The sequence below is a fragment of the Alternaria arbusti genome, assembly GCF_024043155.1.
Source record: "Alternaria arbusti strain BMP 1465 chromosome Unknown scaffold_11, whole genome shotgun sequence".
In the NCBI taxonomy this organism is placed as follows: Eukaryota; Fungi; Ascomycota; class Dothideomycetes; order Pleosporales; family Pleosporaceae; genus Alternaria; species Alternaria arbusti.
The window spans coordinates 530,918-548,196 of record NW_026249951.1 but is presented as its reverse complement, the minus strand read 5'-3'; the positions used below and the strand labels follow the sequence as shown (position 1 = coordinate 548,196).

At 54.3% G+C, this 17,279-nt stretch overlaps 6 protein-coding genes across 6 annotated transcripts; 3 read left to right on the top strand and 3 right to left on the bottom strand.

The window, feature by feature from the left end:
- Positions 1-302: 302 nt before the first annotated feature.
- J4E86_007815 (uncharacterized protein) lies at positions 303-1,015 on the top strand (the record flags this gene model as incomplete). Its single annotated transcript, XM_051448330.1, is given in 2 exon segments — positions 303-947; positions 962-1,015. 2 exon segments carry the CDS (start codon positions 303-305, stop codon positions 1,013-1,015), a joined length of 699 nt encoding a protein of 232 aa, XP_051300597.1.
- A 1,849-nt stretch (positions 1,016-2,864) lies between these two features.
- On the top strand, positions 2,865-3,902 carry J4E86_007814 (uncharacterized protein; the record flags this gene model as incomplete). Its single annotated transcript, XM_051448329.1, has 1 exon — positions 2,865-3,902. One exon carries the CDS (start codon positions 2,865-2,867, stop codon positions 3,900-3,902), a length of 1,038 nt encoding a protein of 345 aa, XP_051300596.1.
- A 297-nt stretch (positions 3,903-4,199) lies between these two features.
- Positions 4,200-4,791, bottom strand: J4E86_007813 (uncharacterized protein; the record flags this gene model as incomplete). The annotated part of the gene is made up of 2 exons (XM_051448328.1): positions 4,200-4,516; positions 4,596-4,791. The coding sequence occupies 2 exons, from the start codon at positions 4,789-4,791 to the stop codon at positions 4,200-4,202; spliced, it is 513 nt and encodes a 170-aa protein (XP_051300595.1).
- A 1,144-nt stretch (positions 4,792-5,935) lies between these two features.
- On the bottom strand, positions 5,936-10,588 carry J4E86_007812 (uncharacterized protein; the record flags this gene model as incomplete). The annotated part of the gene is made up of 4 exons (XM_051448327.1): positions 5,936-6,949; positions 6,998-10,139; positions 10,234-10,395; positions 10,533-10,588. 4 exons carry the CDS (start codon positions 10,586-10,588, stop codon positions 5,936-5,938), a joined length of 4,374 nt encoding a protein of 1,457 aa, XP_051300594.1.
- A 328-nt stretch (positions 10,589-10,916) lies between these two features.
- Positions 10,917-12,479, top strand: J4E86_007811 (uncharacterized protein; the record flags this gene model as incomplete). Its single annotated transcript, XM_051448326.1, has 1 exon — positions 10,917-12,479. The coding sequence occupies one exon, from the start codon at positions 10,917-10,919 to the stop codon at positions 12,477-12,479; it is 1,563 nt and encodes a 520-aa protein (XP_051300593.1).
- Positions 12,480-12,635: 156 nt separating this feature from the next.
- J4E86_007810 (uncharacterized protein) lies at positions 12,636-16,927 on the bottom strand (the record flags this gene model as incomplete). The annotated part of the gene is made up of 4 exons (XM_051448325.1): positions 12,636-15,015; positions 15,080-15,291; positions 15,361-15,450; positions 15,512-16,927. 4 exons carry the CDS (start codon positions 16,925-16,927, stop codon positions 12,636-12,638), a joined length of 4,098 nt encoding a protein of 1,365 aa, XP_051300592.1.
- Positions 16,928-17,279: the final 352 nt, after the last annotated feature.

The window sequence follows — 17,279 nt, the reverse complement described above, 5'->3', positions numbered from 1 at the left end:
AAAGCCCGACGTGTCGGCGCCCGGCTGCTCCGTCGCATGAGTCGACCTTGACTCATCACCGCGCCTGCATAATCTGCAACTGCCTCTCTTAGTGTCCTTTCACGCACCTTCCCCAGTATAAGGCTCGCCACTGCAAAGCCTCCCACCACAGCAACAAAGCGACCGCCCTCTCTTTACCAGTTCAGCAGGCCACACATTTACTAGAGCCTGCAGCAATAATCTTTCTTTCCACCCTCGGCGGTTCAACGCTTACACACCTTCGTTTGGCCAGCGCCCGAAACTGCCGCAATCCAATCGACAACATGTCGGCTCCTGCACTTGCACCTCAACCACCTGCCGCAGGCCCATCCGATGCCTCGAGAGGCGCACGAGGACGGCGGCGACCACGAGGCCGAAATACAAACGCGAACACGGCTGCACAGTCAGAGCAAACAGAGCAAACACAGGCGCAAGCAGCACAGCAGCCACAGAGGGGCGGCGGGCGCGGTGGTAGAGGACGAGGGCGAGGAGGTCAGGCCGACAGTGGACGACCGTCGCAACCAAATGCAGCTGCCCTCGAATTTGTGCCCTCATCCGTGCAACAAGCAGCGCATCGAGGTGGAAGAGGCGGACGTGGCGGTGCGCGGGGTGGCCGAGCAAGAGGCGGCGCAGAGCGGTTTCCACAGCGTATGGCTGCTGGCGGCCGTCAATTCGGTGGACAGTTGACTGTAGAGGACGATGCGGCTTCTGCCATCTCAGAAGCTCCGCCAGGACTACAAGCAGATGCGCCAGCTTTCCAGCCAGGCCAACCCATCGCCCCTCGCAAATCACGACCGCCGCGCCAGAAGCAGCCGCAAGCACCCAAATCCACCGCGCCTGACATCGCCACCAGGACACACGAGGATATCGATAATGGTCATTACGAATGTGCCATTTGCACTGAAGACGTCACAAGGCGTTCACGGGGGGTATGGTCGTGCAGAACATGCTGGACCGTGTTCCACCTGGGCTGCATCAAGAAGTGGTCAACAAATGAGGGTTCGGCTGCAGCGCGACAGCAGACTCAAGATGGGGAGACGCCTCCTCCGAGGCAGTGGCGCTGCCCCGGCTGCAACCTACCAAAGGACACTCTACCCAAGAACTTCCACTGTTGGTGCGAGAAGGAGCTGGATCCGCGCTCAACACCCGGTCTACCACCATTCTCGTGTGGCCAGACTTGCTCACGACCCCGACTTCTCCCCAAGCCCTGTCCACACCCTTGCGGCTCGACGTGTCATGCCGGCCCCTGTCCTCCGTGTGGCTTGATGGGTCCCACGCAACACTGCTTCTGTGGGAAGAGGTCCATCACTCGCCGTTGTATTGATACCGACTATGAGAACGGCTGGAGTTGCGGCGATGTCTGTGGAGGTTTGATGTCTTGTGGTGAGCACAGATGCGATCGGCCTTGTCACGACGGTCCTTGCGGTGCCTGCGAGGTACGAGTGCCGGCACGTTGCTATTGCGGACATATACAAAAAGACATTCTATGTCATGACCGGGCAGAAGAGAAGCAGAGCAGCCAGTCTCATGTCGCCGCAGACGGTGCTGCCACAGTAGAGACCTGGATAGGATCCTTCCAGTGCCCTAATCAGTGCGGACGCTCATTCGATTGCGGGAAGCACACTTGTGAGATGGCATGCCATTCACAGGATACGCAAGCGCCTCATTGTCCGCGATCTCCAGACCGAGTCAACCGCTGTCCTTGTGGCAAGACCGCTTTGAGAGACATGCCCGGCAACCCACGCACGACCTGCGAAGATCCGATCCCCAATTGCGACAAACCTTGTGGTCAAACACTCGCATGTGGTCACCAGTGCGAGCAGCTCTGTCACCAAGGCGAATGTCGGCCTTGCTTGAAGACGGTTGATATATCATGTAGGTGTGGACGCACATCATCCAGGACCATCTGCCACCAAGGCATGGACGAGCCTCCCCAATGCAGGCGCATCTGCAAAGTCTCGTTGAACTGCGGGCGCCACGAGTGCGGCGAGCACTGCTGCGCTGGAGAGAAGAAAGCTGCGGAACGTCAGTCGAACCGCCGTAAAGGAAGGCCTTTGAACTCGGCTCCTCGTCAGGCTCACGAGAACTTTGAGGCCGAGCACATATGCACGCGGAGCTGTGGTCGACAATTGAAGTGCGGCAACCCCGAACATCGCTGCCAGGAACTTTGTCATAAGGGTCCGTGTGGCACATGTCGCGATGCCATTTTCGATGAACTTAGCTGTCACTGTGGACGGACTGTGCTACAACCACCATTACCATGCGGTACAAAACCTCCACCGTGTCGCTTCAAGTGCGAGCGACCTAAGGACTGCGGTCATCCCCAACTGGACCATAGTTGCCATCTGGATGACCAGCCATGTCCGAAGTGCGCTTTCCTTACCGCCAAGCCATGTCTATGTGGCAAGAGTGTTCTCAAAAACCAGCCATGCTGGCTGACCGAGGTACGCTGTGGCCAAGTCTGCGGGCGTACGCTCAAGTGTGGCACACACAAGTGTCAGAAGCAATGTCATCGACCCGGAGAGTGCGAAGAGCCATGTACCCAGGCATGTGGCAAAGAGCTTAGCACCTGTGGTCATCCGTGTTTGGCACCCTGCCACTTCCCTCAACCCTGCAAAGAAGAGAAACCGTGTCCCCACAAGATCTTCGTTACTTGCGAGTGCCAGAGGATTAAGCAAGAGGCCAAATGCAATGCTTCGCGCAATGGAGATGGCAACCAGAAAAAGGTGCTCAAGTGTGACGAAGAGTGCGCGAGGTTAGAGCGTAATCGTGTTCTAGCACTTGCACTCAACGTTGATCCGGAGCACCAGAATGACCACATTCCATACTCAGACGCCACACTGAACATGTACCAGCAAAACTCTACCTGGGCAGCGACTCAGGAGAAGCAGCTTAGACTTTTCGCGGCCGACCCAGATGAGAAGCGTCTTCGATTCAAGCCAATGCCCCGTAGTCAGCGCGCCTTCATCCACCACCTGGCTGAAGATTTTGGCATGGACTCCGAGAGCATGGATCCAGAACCACATCGACATGTGGCCATCTTCAAGACCCCTAAGTTCGTCATGGCCCCAATGCGGACACTTGCGGACTGCGCCAGAACTCGTCAAGTTCAACAACGTCTTGCGCCTGCGCCCACACCAGCAGTGTCTTCCACTGCCACATTGCGCCCCAAGCCCAGCAACACCAATGGCGACCCCTATAACGCGTTCCTTATCCTGAATCCTCGCTTTGCGCTCACTATCGAAGAGCTCAACCCCATCATCAAGAGCGTACTCGCAACGACATCGTTCCGATGCGAGCTAGAGGTCACCTTCCTTCCCAGCGAAGCCGTAGCATTGAAGCCACCTCTAGCAGCTCGGCTCAGCATCCCAGAACGCGAAATGCAGACCATGCTCGAATCGATCCAAGCACCGCTAACCAAAGCTCTCACCACGCAAAACATCGGCAAAAGCATGCAGCTTGCGCGTCTCGACTCCTCACTCAACATCCTGCGCAAAGAGTCTGATGTAGGTCCCGGTTCAGGCTGGAGCGAAGTGGCAGCCTCGAAGGGTGTTCCAAACCGCCAGCTCCCAAAGACAACTTCCTTCGGGAACAAGGGCGGGTTTGCGGTGCTCAGCTTGAGTAGCAAGAAGAAGAAACAGAAGGAGGTACCTGTTGAGGTTGCAGAGAGCTGGGAGGAGGCCGAGGAGGAGGAGGAGCAGAAGGAGAAGGTTAGTGGGGCTAACAGCGCTGTCATGAGCGAGGATGAAGGTGCGTCCAAGGATGTGCCTGAGGCTTCGGGCAGTACGCCGGCTAGCGACGAGAATCATGTCGCGCCGAAAGATGATGCTGAGCTCGCCACTAAGCCACTACCGGGACGTTGGTCGGATCTGGATGACGAGTAGACTAGCATTTGCGTGTGTAAAACGTAGATAGACGAAAGACTATACCAGTACCAAACAGCTTTCTCACAGTCAATGGTCTACAGCAACTGTGAAGATAGAAGAAGACGAGCCACTTTGTTTTTTCTTTGTCCAAACTGTTCGCAGCTCTATAGGGTATGTGAGTCACGGTATCAAAACTCTTTTGTTGAATCGTCATAACAACCAACAAACCAACCAGTCAAAAACGCCTAACATATGCAACCCACAACTCCATTTCCCAAGAGCTTCCCAGTAGCCACTTCGGCAAAGCGCGCAAACCTAGAAGTTATTCTGCTCCCTCTGCTGCCTCTCCGCCTCACCCTCGCTAACAATCCTCTTACCCAGCCACTCCGTCTGAAAGCTCTCATTCAGCTTCGACAGATCCTGGATGACCAGCCGGCAAGTCGCCATGACCGCTTCCTTGGGTGTGATAGACCCGTCGGTTTGGACGCGCAGTTCAAACGTAGCGAAGAGCGGGTGGGGCACTTTGTAGGCGGCGAACATGACGGCGGGGTTCTTGAGGAGCCGCTGCGCGAGGAGGTTGCCGAGCGTGTGGTCTTCTTTGTTGAAGGTGAAGACGGCGGTGTTGGGGACACCTGTGCGAGGGTTGTTAGTTGGTGGATGGAAGGCGGCGAGGGAGTGTGGGTGGAAGGGATGGTGTGGGGCGCTACGTACGTGTCTCGGCTTTCTCTTCGACTTTCTGCTGGCCTTCGTCTAGCAGGAAGAGCTCGAATCTGTTCTCGTAGTCGTGGTCAGCTTTGTGCGTTACATGCCGGTTGTCTTTTGAGCTGTCGCGCAGTGCACAGTTTGGATTTTCCTCTATCAGTTGGCCGATCTTCGAGGAGAAGGATGTGTTTGGGTTGTCGCTCATTGGTTGGGGGTATCGAGGGTCTCGTTCGTTGGGGCGTGGGCGTGGTAGAGTCGTGACTTTCGTTGTGTCGCACGCTCTTGCCATCGGGGGTGCATATATGCGGCGCAGCGCGCTCTCGTGGTCACGCGGTAGTGTCGTGCGCCCATATGAATGTGCGTCATTTCGTTGTTTTCACGCGCTCGTGGTGGAAGCAGCGAACGCGCCGTGTAGGTTCGTCGTCACCGTGGTGTTGAACTGACATCGTCGACTGTGGACTGCGCGTACAGAGATACTGTGTTGAAGAGGATGAACTGCAAAAGATGAAGCATACCTGTCTGGCGCGTTCATTTTGCCGGGTCTTTCTCCTCTCTATGCCTATCTACTCTTGTCCGTATGTATGAATACGCCTATTGCGATCGCAAGTGAAGAAGGTGCGCGACGGCTGTAGCAGTGGGGAAACCCAAAAACCAACGAAAGAATCAGCGCTCGGTTGGTTCGAGTCGGAGGAGCTGTGGCAAGATTGCGATGGCGTGTGGTGGCCGCTGGGGAAGATTGCGGAGGTGAGGTTGACTTCCGCGCTCGACGTTCTTTGTGCCTTCACCCACCGCCTTCAGCTGCCTCGCGCAGCTTAGTCAACATGTGGTCCGGGCCCACATCAGCTTCTCCATCGCTACATTCCACGTCGACTGCCGAGCACCGATCTTCGACAATTCAGTCTCCAACCGTTTTTGCAGACCTTAGAAACCTACTGGAATATATACCAATGGCAGGTCCTGCGGCTTAGCCACACAGTCCACAAGTCGCCTCAGTACACGGCAAGGGACGCGATTGAAAGATGTTTGTATCTCGATGTTATGCTCGAGTTGCATGATATTCAGACAGCTACATATTGCTTCGGAGGCCCATCACCAAGACATGATGGGTGTCGCTGGCAAAAGCGACACAAAGAGTTTTCCCCTAATACAAACCACTGCCTTGAGCGACTGCGTGAGCGCCATTCAACGCCACAAACACCATGCTTCTCATGGGTACGCCCACACATCGCAAAAAAAAAAACCAGACTTTCCCACGCTAGAAGAACAACGCTAAGCAGGAACATTAAAATTATATACAAGCCAAGGGTGACGGGGCCTCGCAGAGGCGCTCTCTTTGCCAATCAGTTTCCTTAAGACCGGTTAATCTGTGCTTGCTGCATACCGGGACTTTGTTGCATCTGTGGATTCTGAGGCGTGGCACTCCGACTAGGTGGTCGGGCGTTCAATCCAGGACTGCCAGCCTGCTGTCTTGCCATCAGCCGTTGTTGTTGGACCAATTGGGCCTGATAATTCTGTACCGCGTTTGTTTGAGGAGCGTTGGCCATGCTACCGTTCTGCTGGAAATACTGATTATTCGCCATTTGTGGAGAAGGAGATATGCCAGGCGATCCAGCTGCTGCGCTCATTGCCTGCTGACTCAATGATGCCTGCGTACGTTGTTTAGCCAGGTAACGGTTGAGGTGGTCCGAGGCCTGTTTCGAAACTTGTTCTGGTGTCCATTCCGGATGTTGTCCCTTGATCTGGTTCTGGAAAGCTAGGAGCTGAGGCATGTGCCCACTCGATAGGGGGCGGGACGGTGTTTGCATGTTACCATTGCCCTGGCTCATTCGTGGGGATCCAGCGGTGTTTGCCATCCCATTCATGGAGTTGTTCATGTTCCCGTTCATTCCACCGTTCTGATTGGAAACGGGTGTCATCATGTTCGCATTAGGAATACCGTTCATTCCCATCCCTTGGGTAAGATTGCTAGCCATGTTGATCTGTTGCTGTTGGAGTTGGAACTGGTGTTGTTGCGTAGCGTTAAATTGGCCTCTTTGCATGGCCATGCGCATCTGGTCCGGCGGTCCCATACGCTGGGTGTTCTGCATGTTGCCTTGCATTTGTGCTTGGGGAACGCCCGGTGTGCCCATCGACATGCCAGACATGTTGCCGTTAGCAAAATTAGCTTGCATTCCCTGTTGAGATTGGTGTGCGCGGGCCGCCATTGCCGGGCCATTCTGCCCCTGTTGCAGAGACGCATTAGCCATTTGCGGAGGAACATTGTTTGTGCCCCCGGGTGTCCCGTTACGTTGCATCTGGTTCACACCATTCGCCATTCCTGGTTGCACCTGTATTTGGGCCTGCTGCCGCGCCATCATTTGTTGCTGTTTTCCGTCAGTGGTGTACTCATCGTGTAGGGACATGATTCTTACCCTAGCCATCATCTCCTGCGCAATGTGCCTTTGCTTCATTTTCTCTTCGCGTTCCCACTTCATACGACTAAACTCTTGTGGCGTTAGGGTTGTCTGTTTGGGTGGCGCAGGCTCATGTGCTTTTCGAAGCGCAGCGGCTTTCTGAGACTCCGCTTGCTTGTGGGCAGCAGACTCGCGCTTTCTGGCCAGCTTACGCATGCCATCGATGATAGCGAGATGTCTGTTTTCTCGCCTTCTTTCTACTCGTATTGGCGTAGTCGTGGGTCTTCTGCGCGGTTGACCTGGGGTCTGGCCTTGTTGCTGTTGCTGCTGCTGTTGAGCCTGGAACTGAGCGAAAACGGTCTTGTTGGCTTGCTCCAGTCGGCTTTGGTAGGTGCGGAAGTACTGTGTCTTGGACATCTCCGCCGGAAGACCTTCAAGCTGCACCCAGCGTTCAAAGCATTCCCATGGCGTTCGTCGACCGGATCCGGACACGAACATCGAAGGTAACGAAAGCTGCTGAGAGACCAGGGACCAGTTGAATGTATACTCTTTCACCAACGCCCGTAGCTTTTGGTCTTCTTCCCACAGCCACTGAGAGGGCGTGCGGTTTTCGAAGAAGGCAATAGTGGGCATGTTGAACTCTGTAGGTGGTCTGAATTGATGGGCAGCCTGAAGCCGGTCGCGAACATGCTTGTTCTCCGCGTTGAATAAGGCGACATTGGTCATTTCCGGCGGTAAGTCGTTGCGACAGAATAGGCGTCGACCTGGTGTGGATGGCATTGAATGTTCGGCTGACGTACCAGATCGACTAGGCGGCGAAGACGGCTCGTCTTCAGAGTCATAGTCATACCTGCTACGCTTCTTGGGTGGCCCTCGTATTTGCGAGACCAGCTTTCCAGTGACGAACTTGGAAACGGGAAGGATGGGTGGCTCTGAGAGAGAGAACGGGTTGGTGTCGCTGGAGCCCTCGAACATCGGGTCGTAAAGAGGCAGTTCCCGGAACATAGTATCACTGGCAGGTGTGCGGTCGATCTTCATGACCACGTCGTTGAAGCCTAGTAAGAATAGACCTGTAGGGGGGCTGGCGTTGACGGGAGTAAGTACATCGTCCTCATCACCGTATGACTCACTCTCCGTCTCGTGCGTACTCGAGTGGACAAGCTCTGGCGTAGGAGCATCATTCATCTCCTCGTCGTTGCTCGCACGCCTAGCCGACTTTGGAATGCATGCATTGACCCGTAGCGTTGATCGTTCTTCAGGTGTACTGGCCACGTACTCGGCACACCATTCCGCAAAAGTAGCGGCAAGTGCTTTCTTCCATTTCCTCTCTTCCTTGAAGTCTGTGTGCATCCACTTCATGTCGAGAAGCACTTGATCCTGGTGGGTAAATGGACGCTCAGGTTCGACGGCTTTCTGAAGTTGCCTCAAGGACCATCGGTTGGCATTCTGCAACTGGTACACTCTCTTCAAAATCTTGTAGTCTTGATGTTCACGAATCATCGCAAGCGTCCCAGCCGTCGACACCGTCTTCCTTGCAGATGCTACAAGTTCCTGCAGAGGTACAGACCTAGGCGGGTGGTGAGCCTGGTACTTGAAAAGACCCTCTAGATAATCTCGGCTCGAATCTTCCGAAGCACCTTGGAGCGACGCATAATCTTCGTTGTACGATTGCAGGGCTTTCGATGCCCGTGTCGGTGTCTTCTTGGCGAATACGACGGTCGAGACTTCTTGTGACTTATTGCGAACTGTTCTTGGTCTTGGAGGACTTGTAGATGCCGAATGATTACTTGAGCGGGGGGTTGGTATGGCTTTCGGTCCTGCCTTCTCAGCTATAATTTCAGAGACAGATTTCTGTCGTATTGCTCCAGAGGCGACGCGGGTAGTCATACGCCCGGGACGGGATGTTGGATGTTGGGGCGAGGTCGTTGTTTGTGCATCCAGGGATGGTACGTCGCGCATTTCAATATCGATGTCAGCGGGAGGTGTGGGATGGTCGGCGGTAGGAGAGGCCTGTTGGTGGTCGATGGCTTGGTCGGCATTGTCGCGGTCCACAGTCGAAGGCTCCGCGGCAACGGTCGTTGGAGTTGGTAAAGAGTCAATGGCAACATCATGAACAGTCTTTGTTCCGATCGAGTCTTCTTCTTCTGTTTTTGCCGCACGGTAACCGCCGTCCACACCCTCCGTCAACGAATGTACGTCCCCGGAGGGCTGGGACTCGCTCAGACGACTCTTCCCATCGCGCGCCAACCGTATCGCCTGTTCGTCTTCGATCTGTTGCTCGATGTCTGGTGTAGGGGAGTCATCTTCTCTTGCTCGGGCGTTCTCTCTTGCTTCTTTCATTCGTTTGTGCAGAGCACGCTCGTGGTCATCCTTGACTTGCTGCGCGGCGGGGTCGAGGACATCGTCGTTTGGCAACGGGACGTTGTTGCGCTCCCTGTAAGTCTCCGAATCAGGACTGGTATCAGGCGAATGGTGTTGCGCGTGCGGTGTTGCTTGGGAGTAGGGCCCGACGGTCGATGACGGGGAAGAAACGTCGACGGGCGCATTCGTGGGTGGGATGGTAAGCTGTTCCTCTTCTCTTCGCTCCTTCTCGGCAGCTTTGTCCAATTTTCGCTCCGTCTCCTGCAGTCTGGCCTCTTGAACTTCTTTTGGTGGTAGATGAACGACTTGTGGTGGCTTCGGTTTGGCGTCCGTGGTGGCACTCGACGAAGATCCGTCAAGGAGGGTAGCAGCATTCGTGTCGTCGGCCGTCGGGGATGCAACAGCACTTGGGTCGACCGTAGTTTTGTCGCGAGGGGAATGTTCTTGATTGCCTGGAGCCTGGACAGCAAGGGTCGCGTCGGGTTGGGCATTGTTTGCTACCTCATCTTCTGTAGTGGGCGATGCAGCATGTGAGGCAGCCTTTACGCGGGGGACAACGTGGATAACGTCGCTTTGTAATGACGATTCGACTGAAGGTAAGGTTTGCGTCGCAACGGACGGCGAAGCTGAGGCGGCACGAAGTTGCTCTTCGAGGCTTGGGGTGCCGACGACGGGGGATGGCGACGGCTTGGTGAAGGTCTTGGTTGGATTCTGGAAGGGTAGGGTAGCAGGGAGTGGTGGCTGATGGTCAGTAACGGCCACTGGGAAGGGCAGCGTTGCATCGTTGAAGCGTCGACCTCTAGAGACGCGACCGTGTTAGCAGAGTGGAACGACGACAACGTGAACATTGGCGACGAGTAGGTGCATGGTACTAGGGACAGGAGGAATCTTACTGTGAGATGTCGTTTTGGTCGAGAAAACGACGTTCCTCTTCGTCAGGTTCGCCATAGACGAAGTCGTCTGCTACGGGCTGGTGGCCGTTCAGAGCGGCATTGCAGCAGCCCGTGACCTTCCAGAGTGCCCGGAGATGGCGCTCCAACGTCGCGGATGTGAATCTGGGGACATTGAATTAGCACCACCACAACACGCAAATAAACTAAAACGAGCGATTTTTCCTTGTCGCATCGATGCATTTAGTCGATTCCATCGGCCAAATTGCAAACGCGATGGATAGTCGTGGACTTTGACTTACGCGGCTTCATTTGTCTTCTCCTGGCGTAAGGTTTCCCGTAAACTGTCGAGGGACATATGAAGACCGACGAACGGTGGCCGACATCCGTTATCCACGAGTGCCGCCGTTGTGATGAATTATCGGGGTTGGTGGTCGCGTTGGTTGATGGAAATGTGTTTTGCGATATGCTGGACTGATGGGCGGGACTGCGAGAACGTGAGGGAAGGGCTGCTCACGCCGCATTGCAGGGATGGCCGTGATAAGCCCTGCCTAGCCTGGTTCATTGGGCCAACCTTGGGACACTAGCTGCGCCTTACTCCACCCGGCCTAGCCCTGCCGTCTGCATCAAAAACTTCTGGATCGCAAGACGCGACGGCTGCGCGAAACAACGACGAGTTATCGACAATGGCAAAGAGAAAGAGAGAGACCGCCGAGAGCGCCGCCAAGGCGAAGGCGCTGAAGAGCTCCAAGGGCGCTGCTGCCTCCACCACAAAACAGCCGGCGACCAAGGAAACGGCGATCCGCAATGGCAAGGAAGGTGCAGCCAACGGGAAGATGGACCTGAGCATGAGCAAACTCCAGATCGATTCCACTGCAAAAAGCGAAGATTCCGTCCCAGATGTCACGACTGTGCAAGTCATAACCGGCTCCTACGAGAGAGTTCTGCATGGATTCGCGGCATCCATCCCCAGCAGTCTCTTCACCGGACAGGATGATGCATCGACACCTGAGACGGACAGGCCAAAAGTAGATTTTACCGACACATTTCTTTTCAACGCCCATTCATCCTCCATCCGCTGTCTTGCCCTGTCTCCGCTCTCGAACGAGACGTCCAAAATCACGTTAGCTACAGGCAGCACCGATGAGCGCATCAACCTTTACTCCATCTCGACCGCCCCCCCAGTCGCCTCAAAACTCAGACCAAAGCTGCCTTCTCTCCATGGCGGCTCCATTACTGAGAATCCCAAGAACAAGGAACTCGGCTCATTGCTTCACCACTCGTCAAACATCACAGCCCTCTACTTCCCAACCAGGAGTAAGCTCCTCAGCTCCGCTGAAGACAGCACTATCGCCATCACGAGAACACGCGACTGGACTGCCCTCTCAACCATCAAAGCGCCAATACCGAAGCCCCAAGGCCGACCCAGTGGAGACACAGCCGGACCCGGTGAAGTACCCTCTGGAATTAATGATTTCGCCGTCCACCCTAGCATGAAGCTCATGCTGAGCGTAGGCAAAGGCGAAAAGTGCATGCGACTCTGGAACCTCGTAACAGGAAAGAAAGCCGGCGTGCTCAACTTTGACCGCAACATCCTCACCGCCGTAGGCGAAGGGCGCTTCGCATCCGGTGAGGGAAGGCGAGTCATCTGGGACAAGGAAGGCGAGGAGTTCGCCGTGGGCTTCGAGCGCGGCATCGTCGTTTTCAACATCGAATCCAAGCCAAAAGCAAAGATTGCACCGACCCCGAGGACTAAGATCCATCAAATGCACTACTTGCCGTCGGAGTCGCATCCGGGCACGCTACTCGTCTCAACCGAGGATGGCCGCGTTCTTCTCTTCGACACGAACACCACGATACCGACTGAATCGTCAGAGAAGAACAAAGACGAGGTTCCTGCTAGCAGATTAGTCGCTCAAATCGGTGGTCCAGCAGCAGGCATGACAGGCCGTGTCAAGGACTTTGAAATCGTCCAGCTCTCACAAACCAATTTCCTCATCGTCACTGGTAGCAGCGATGGCACAGTGCGCTTCTGGTCCTTGAGCACGGACGAGCTGAAGAGTGATGATGCGGGCAAGGCAGAGGGTTTCACAGCGGCGCAGGTCGGCAAGTTGCTTGGAACCTCTTCGACTGGTACCAGGATTACGTGTCTGAAGGCTTTCTCCATGACGGGCAAGCCAGATGAAGAGGAAGAAGAGGTCCTTGAGAAAGACGCAGAGATGTCGAGTAGCGAGGATGATAGCGAGTAGTTTAGACTTTGAGTTGTAGCATTAATGATACCACCACCTCGTTCTTGCGACTTCATCGCTATGTATCAATTTCATGGAATGCGATCTACTAGCGTCTCGATGCTTATCTAAATTATACAACTTACGTTCTACCTCTCTCTTCAAACTCTGGTCTTTCTACAAATTCATAGTGACGGTCATACTATTACTATGCACCAACAGTACCGGCGGTAAGCCTTGGCACAGGACCTCCAAATCGCTAATGTATTTGACACTCTCTGCCTCACTTTCACAAGTACCCTCAATAGGACTAGGAAGCGTAGTAAACACAACTGCCGTTTCATCAGAATGCTTCCGTATAAGCTCGTTCAGGATAAGATGTTGAGCGCGACACGGTAGGTCGTTGAAGGAGAGAGGGATGGCTTGTTGGGCAGGGAACCCGGAAGCTGGCGAGGCGGTACCCGTGTCAGTAGGTTGGTGGGATGATGCTGCGGCTGAGTGGGGACTGGAATTTGCTGGTGTATTTTCTGCGGCGAGTTGAGAGGGCTCTCCAGATGTCACAATGGGGTCTTGTTTGTTGGCTGTTGCTGGTTTGGGCGTGTCGACGAATGTTATCGATGGGCCGGCCGTTTCTTCCGATGATATCGCTGTTCGGGGAGTTGGATTCGATGTGAACTTGGGCAGTGACTGCCGACGCATTGTAGGCGGTTTGACAGCGGCGCGTGAGGATCCAGAGCGCTGAGAGGATGAACTGGCTACACTTTGGGACTGGGCTCGCTCTCTGGCGTGAAGAATAGCTGTGTCAGAGGCAACGGCGTCTGGGTGCGGTTTGAGCGGTGTCACCGACTGTGTGGTCGGCCGGTCATCTTTCTGCGAGGTACTGTCCTTCCGTGAACTTTTCCAAATGGCCTTACGGAGATCCAGCTGCCTGGTGAAGAAAGAGGTGCTGGGTGCCGTTTTACGTCTTCTTAGTGACATTCTCTGCCCGTTCTGATCACTCTCATCACTGGATGCATCCAAGTCGTATGCGTCGAAGTTGCTGCCACTAACGACTGCCTCGCTATCAGAAGCCATTGCTTCGTCATCAGCATCGTCTTCCCTTCCGCCGGCTGAGGATGGTTGAGTGTCGCTATCGCTGTCTTCAAGTAGCTGGACTGGTATTCTTTGGCTTTGCATTTTGGCCCTTGCCCCGTCCCCAAGATTGCCAACAGACGTTCTACTTTTTGCTTTACGTAGCATCTTGCGCAGGGCTGAGAAGCGCTTTGGGTTCGTCTCTTGCCTACCATGTTGGAACGAGGCAATAGGCCAACTGGTGACGGCTTCAAGAATATCGACAGTCTGTGCTAGTTCCTGGCTCGCACTCAAACTCTCGGGCTGACGAAGTCGTTTGATGTCTTGCCACCATCGCTCGTCTTCCAGCGAGTAATCGATATCACGACCAGTCTGATCAAGGTGGCCATCATCTCTTCCGTTGATGATGACTTCATACATGCTCAAATCTCCGGAGGACAACCAGAAGACGTGGACTTCAGCCTCAATGCGCAGATTACGCAGCAATGTAGTAACGCGACTACGCTCTTCCTCGACGTCCGTCTCATACTCCACAAAAACACAGACTCTCAACTTGTACATGCGCTTCCAAGACGGTACCGTGTGTAAGATGCATCCAAGCTGCAGGATGAGTGTATACGTGTCGAAATTCGTGGTCAGTACATTCTTACGGATTGGCTCATCGCCAGTAGTAGCGACCTCGGCTGACATTTGAATCGGCCAGAGGTCAATGTACTTCTTTGACGAATCCTCGATATCAATGTCATTAAGACCAATGAAGCTGAACGCTTTTTGTTTCACCGTAGGCTTGGTAGGGGGCACCTCGAGTTCCTGGAACCCCTTGCCTATAGCGACATTTGCTTGCAACCGGAGAATCAGGTCTTCGATAACAGTGACATAACTGCGTATAGCAATTGCGTTTTCTGGTTTCATAGCGTCGGTGGGAAGCATGCTATGGGTGTTTCCTGTGACGCGTCGCCTGGCTGCTGCTTGGATTGCTTTCCGAGAGATGGGATGGTTCGTAGCCTTGCTGGATGGGCGTGATGGTTGGGGCGAAGGTATGCCGATGGAAGGCTGCGCTTGCCTCATCTCAGGTAGGTTGTAGAAGCCCATGACAACTATGTTTGGCCGCATGCCACCTAGCCCTGCACCCAGAACAAGGTTGCGAGCGCCCCACTCGACGGCAGGAGATATAGAGATGTTCACGAACGCTTTGATCCTGGAGAAGTCGATATACTTTGTCCAAGACTGCTGTTGTCGTCTTGCTTCTGGCACAGCTTCCCCGAAGTCATCAGAGACAATGACGTGCCCAAGTACGAAGAGACCTCCCTTCTTCAGCGAATTGCAGAACTGGATCAACTTATACTGCCGCCGCGGATCATTGACTAAGAGTAAGATCTGGGGTCTCCAGAACTTGACATGCTCTTGGCGCAAGCGCAGCAAGTACTTTCGCACCTGGTGATAGATGAGACCCTGACTCACATCGCCCCATGGCTTAGGCGGGGTGCTGCAGAAGTAGAGATACGAAGTCAGTATATGTCTCACATGCACTTCGTACAGTCAAAACTTACGTATAGTGAATCAGTAGGAAAATAATCATGAGCAGAGCTACACATCCAGATGCATAGAAGCCGTCGACGAAGAACATGGTACCTCCACAGGCAACCGTCCCAACAGCAGCTGTGGGCCAGTTGAAGTAGTGGAAGGAGGGTCGGAAGTTTGGGGCAGAACCAATCTTGAGTAAGAAACAGGCCAAGTTGGTGACGAGAAATGTCATTAGATACTAAAGAATGTTAGGATTTGAACAGGTAGAGTTTGACTGACGAATGGTAGAGTAATAGGGAGCACTTACTGTCATTGTGATAAATGAAGCAATCTGATTGATGTCGGCAAACATTGTGATTTGAGCGATGATAAAAGTGATGATGATGGCGTAAATCGGCTGTGCGAATGAAGCTACGTGGTTAGTTTAGACATAGTAAAGATAACTGTAGACATCCTACCTCATCAGATTTCTTCGTGCCCTGTCCAAAGATCGAAAGTCCAGGAATAAGATTGTCGCGAGAAAGAGCCTGGAGGAGCTTGGCTGAACCAATAACACCCATGAGTACCGAGAATAAGGATGTCGCCATCTCGCCAGCAAGCACGACCGCGCCGGATATGTTGGTCAGCTGGATGACATTTGTGTTGTTGTAGAAAGTTTCGCGTGCTATTGACGCCGCCATAGCGAAGATAACGAGTGTGTAAAGGATGAAGGTCAGACCTATGCCGTACAATGTCCCTTTCGGGATGGCTTTACTTGGGTGCTTGAGGTCGCCACTCATGCTTGCACCGGCCAGAATTCCTCCCGTAGCTGGGAAGAGAATACCAAAGAGATCTTGGAAGTTCTCTCGGTGATGATCGACACTTCCCGCGGCTCCTCGCGTGAAGTGGGGTAGTAAGTTCTGACGGAACGTGTCCATGCTGAGGCCTGTGAAAACAATGTCTTCTTTGGGGTTCTCGAACGGAGGCCTGAACATAGCGGATAGAGGAATGCTGATAGTCGCGACCAACAAGACTAGTAGTAGGCCGTTGCTGCAGCGTGCGAAGAGCCCACTTCCAGCAAGGCAGATAAGTGTGCACGCGGCTAGAACCAAGGTAGCCCAGAGGAACTGCCACCAGTAGCTTTGAGGTAGCCACTCTGCCATGTCACCTCCATGGCTACCGAAGTTCTCGATAAGACAGTCGATGAGACCGACAGCGTTGAGCGAGGTGTTGAAGACTGAGCCAAGATAGTAGACGATGCCTATCGATCCGCCGAACTCTGGCCCCAGGCTGCGGGAGATCAAGTAGTACGCGCCTCCTCCTCTAACCGTGCCATTGGTGGCAACAGCGGAAATACTCAAGGTAGTTAAGAGATTGATGGCATAAGCTGCTATCAGCATACCCATCATGCCAATCAAGCCAGCTTGACCGAGAAGGAAGCCGAATCTGAGAAACATCAAGATCGACAAGACATTGAGGGTTACCGGCACGAAAACTCCAGCGAAAGTGCCTAGTTTGTCGGTACCTCCAACGGGTCTGGGGAAAGCGCCAGGCCTTGGTTTGGTGGTTTCGCTGACTGAGTGTCGTTTGCCGTCATTATTTGGCTCCTTCGCTAAATTGGATCGTGACGTCTGGAGGATGCTCGAGAACCAGCTGCTCATCCCTCTCTGCTTGCTCCCCGTCCCTTGAGCGCCATCGTAGACATCGGCATCAGCTGGAAGCTGGCGTCCACTGCTTGGCAGAAGCGGTGTTTCCTCGTCAGGTGGTGGTGAATGCTGTACGAACGAGCGTCGATGCAGTCGTGCACTCTCATCTCGTGCTGTACGGGTTGCAAAGTTGGAGCGTGTCCGCGGCAGGGTAAGCCTGGTCGTCTGGTCGTCGTCCGCATTCGTCATGGTCTCTGCATCGGGAACCTGGTTCAATGTTCGTGGCACGGGGTGTCACTGCGGCTCCGGTCAGGCCGTGCACGGGATGCGCCGATGAGCGTTAGATGGTGAGGTGTAGGAACGAGACATGGACAGAACAGCTGAGAGCAACGACAGGGCAACACATCCGAGGCGCGATGACGCCGCATCTACATCGCCAACAGTAAAGTCTTCTGCTATGCTTCACTTGGCGGCTTAGCGCTCGCTTCTCGGTGGAAAGATGCAGGGCTTCCAACGGTGTGACATGGTCATCCCGCGCGTGGGGCGCCACATCTCTCCGGCGAATCGACGGATGACCTCAACCTCTCGGCACAGGCCTCGA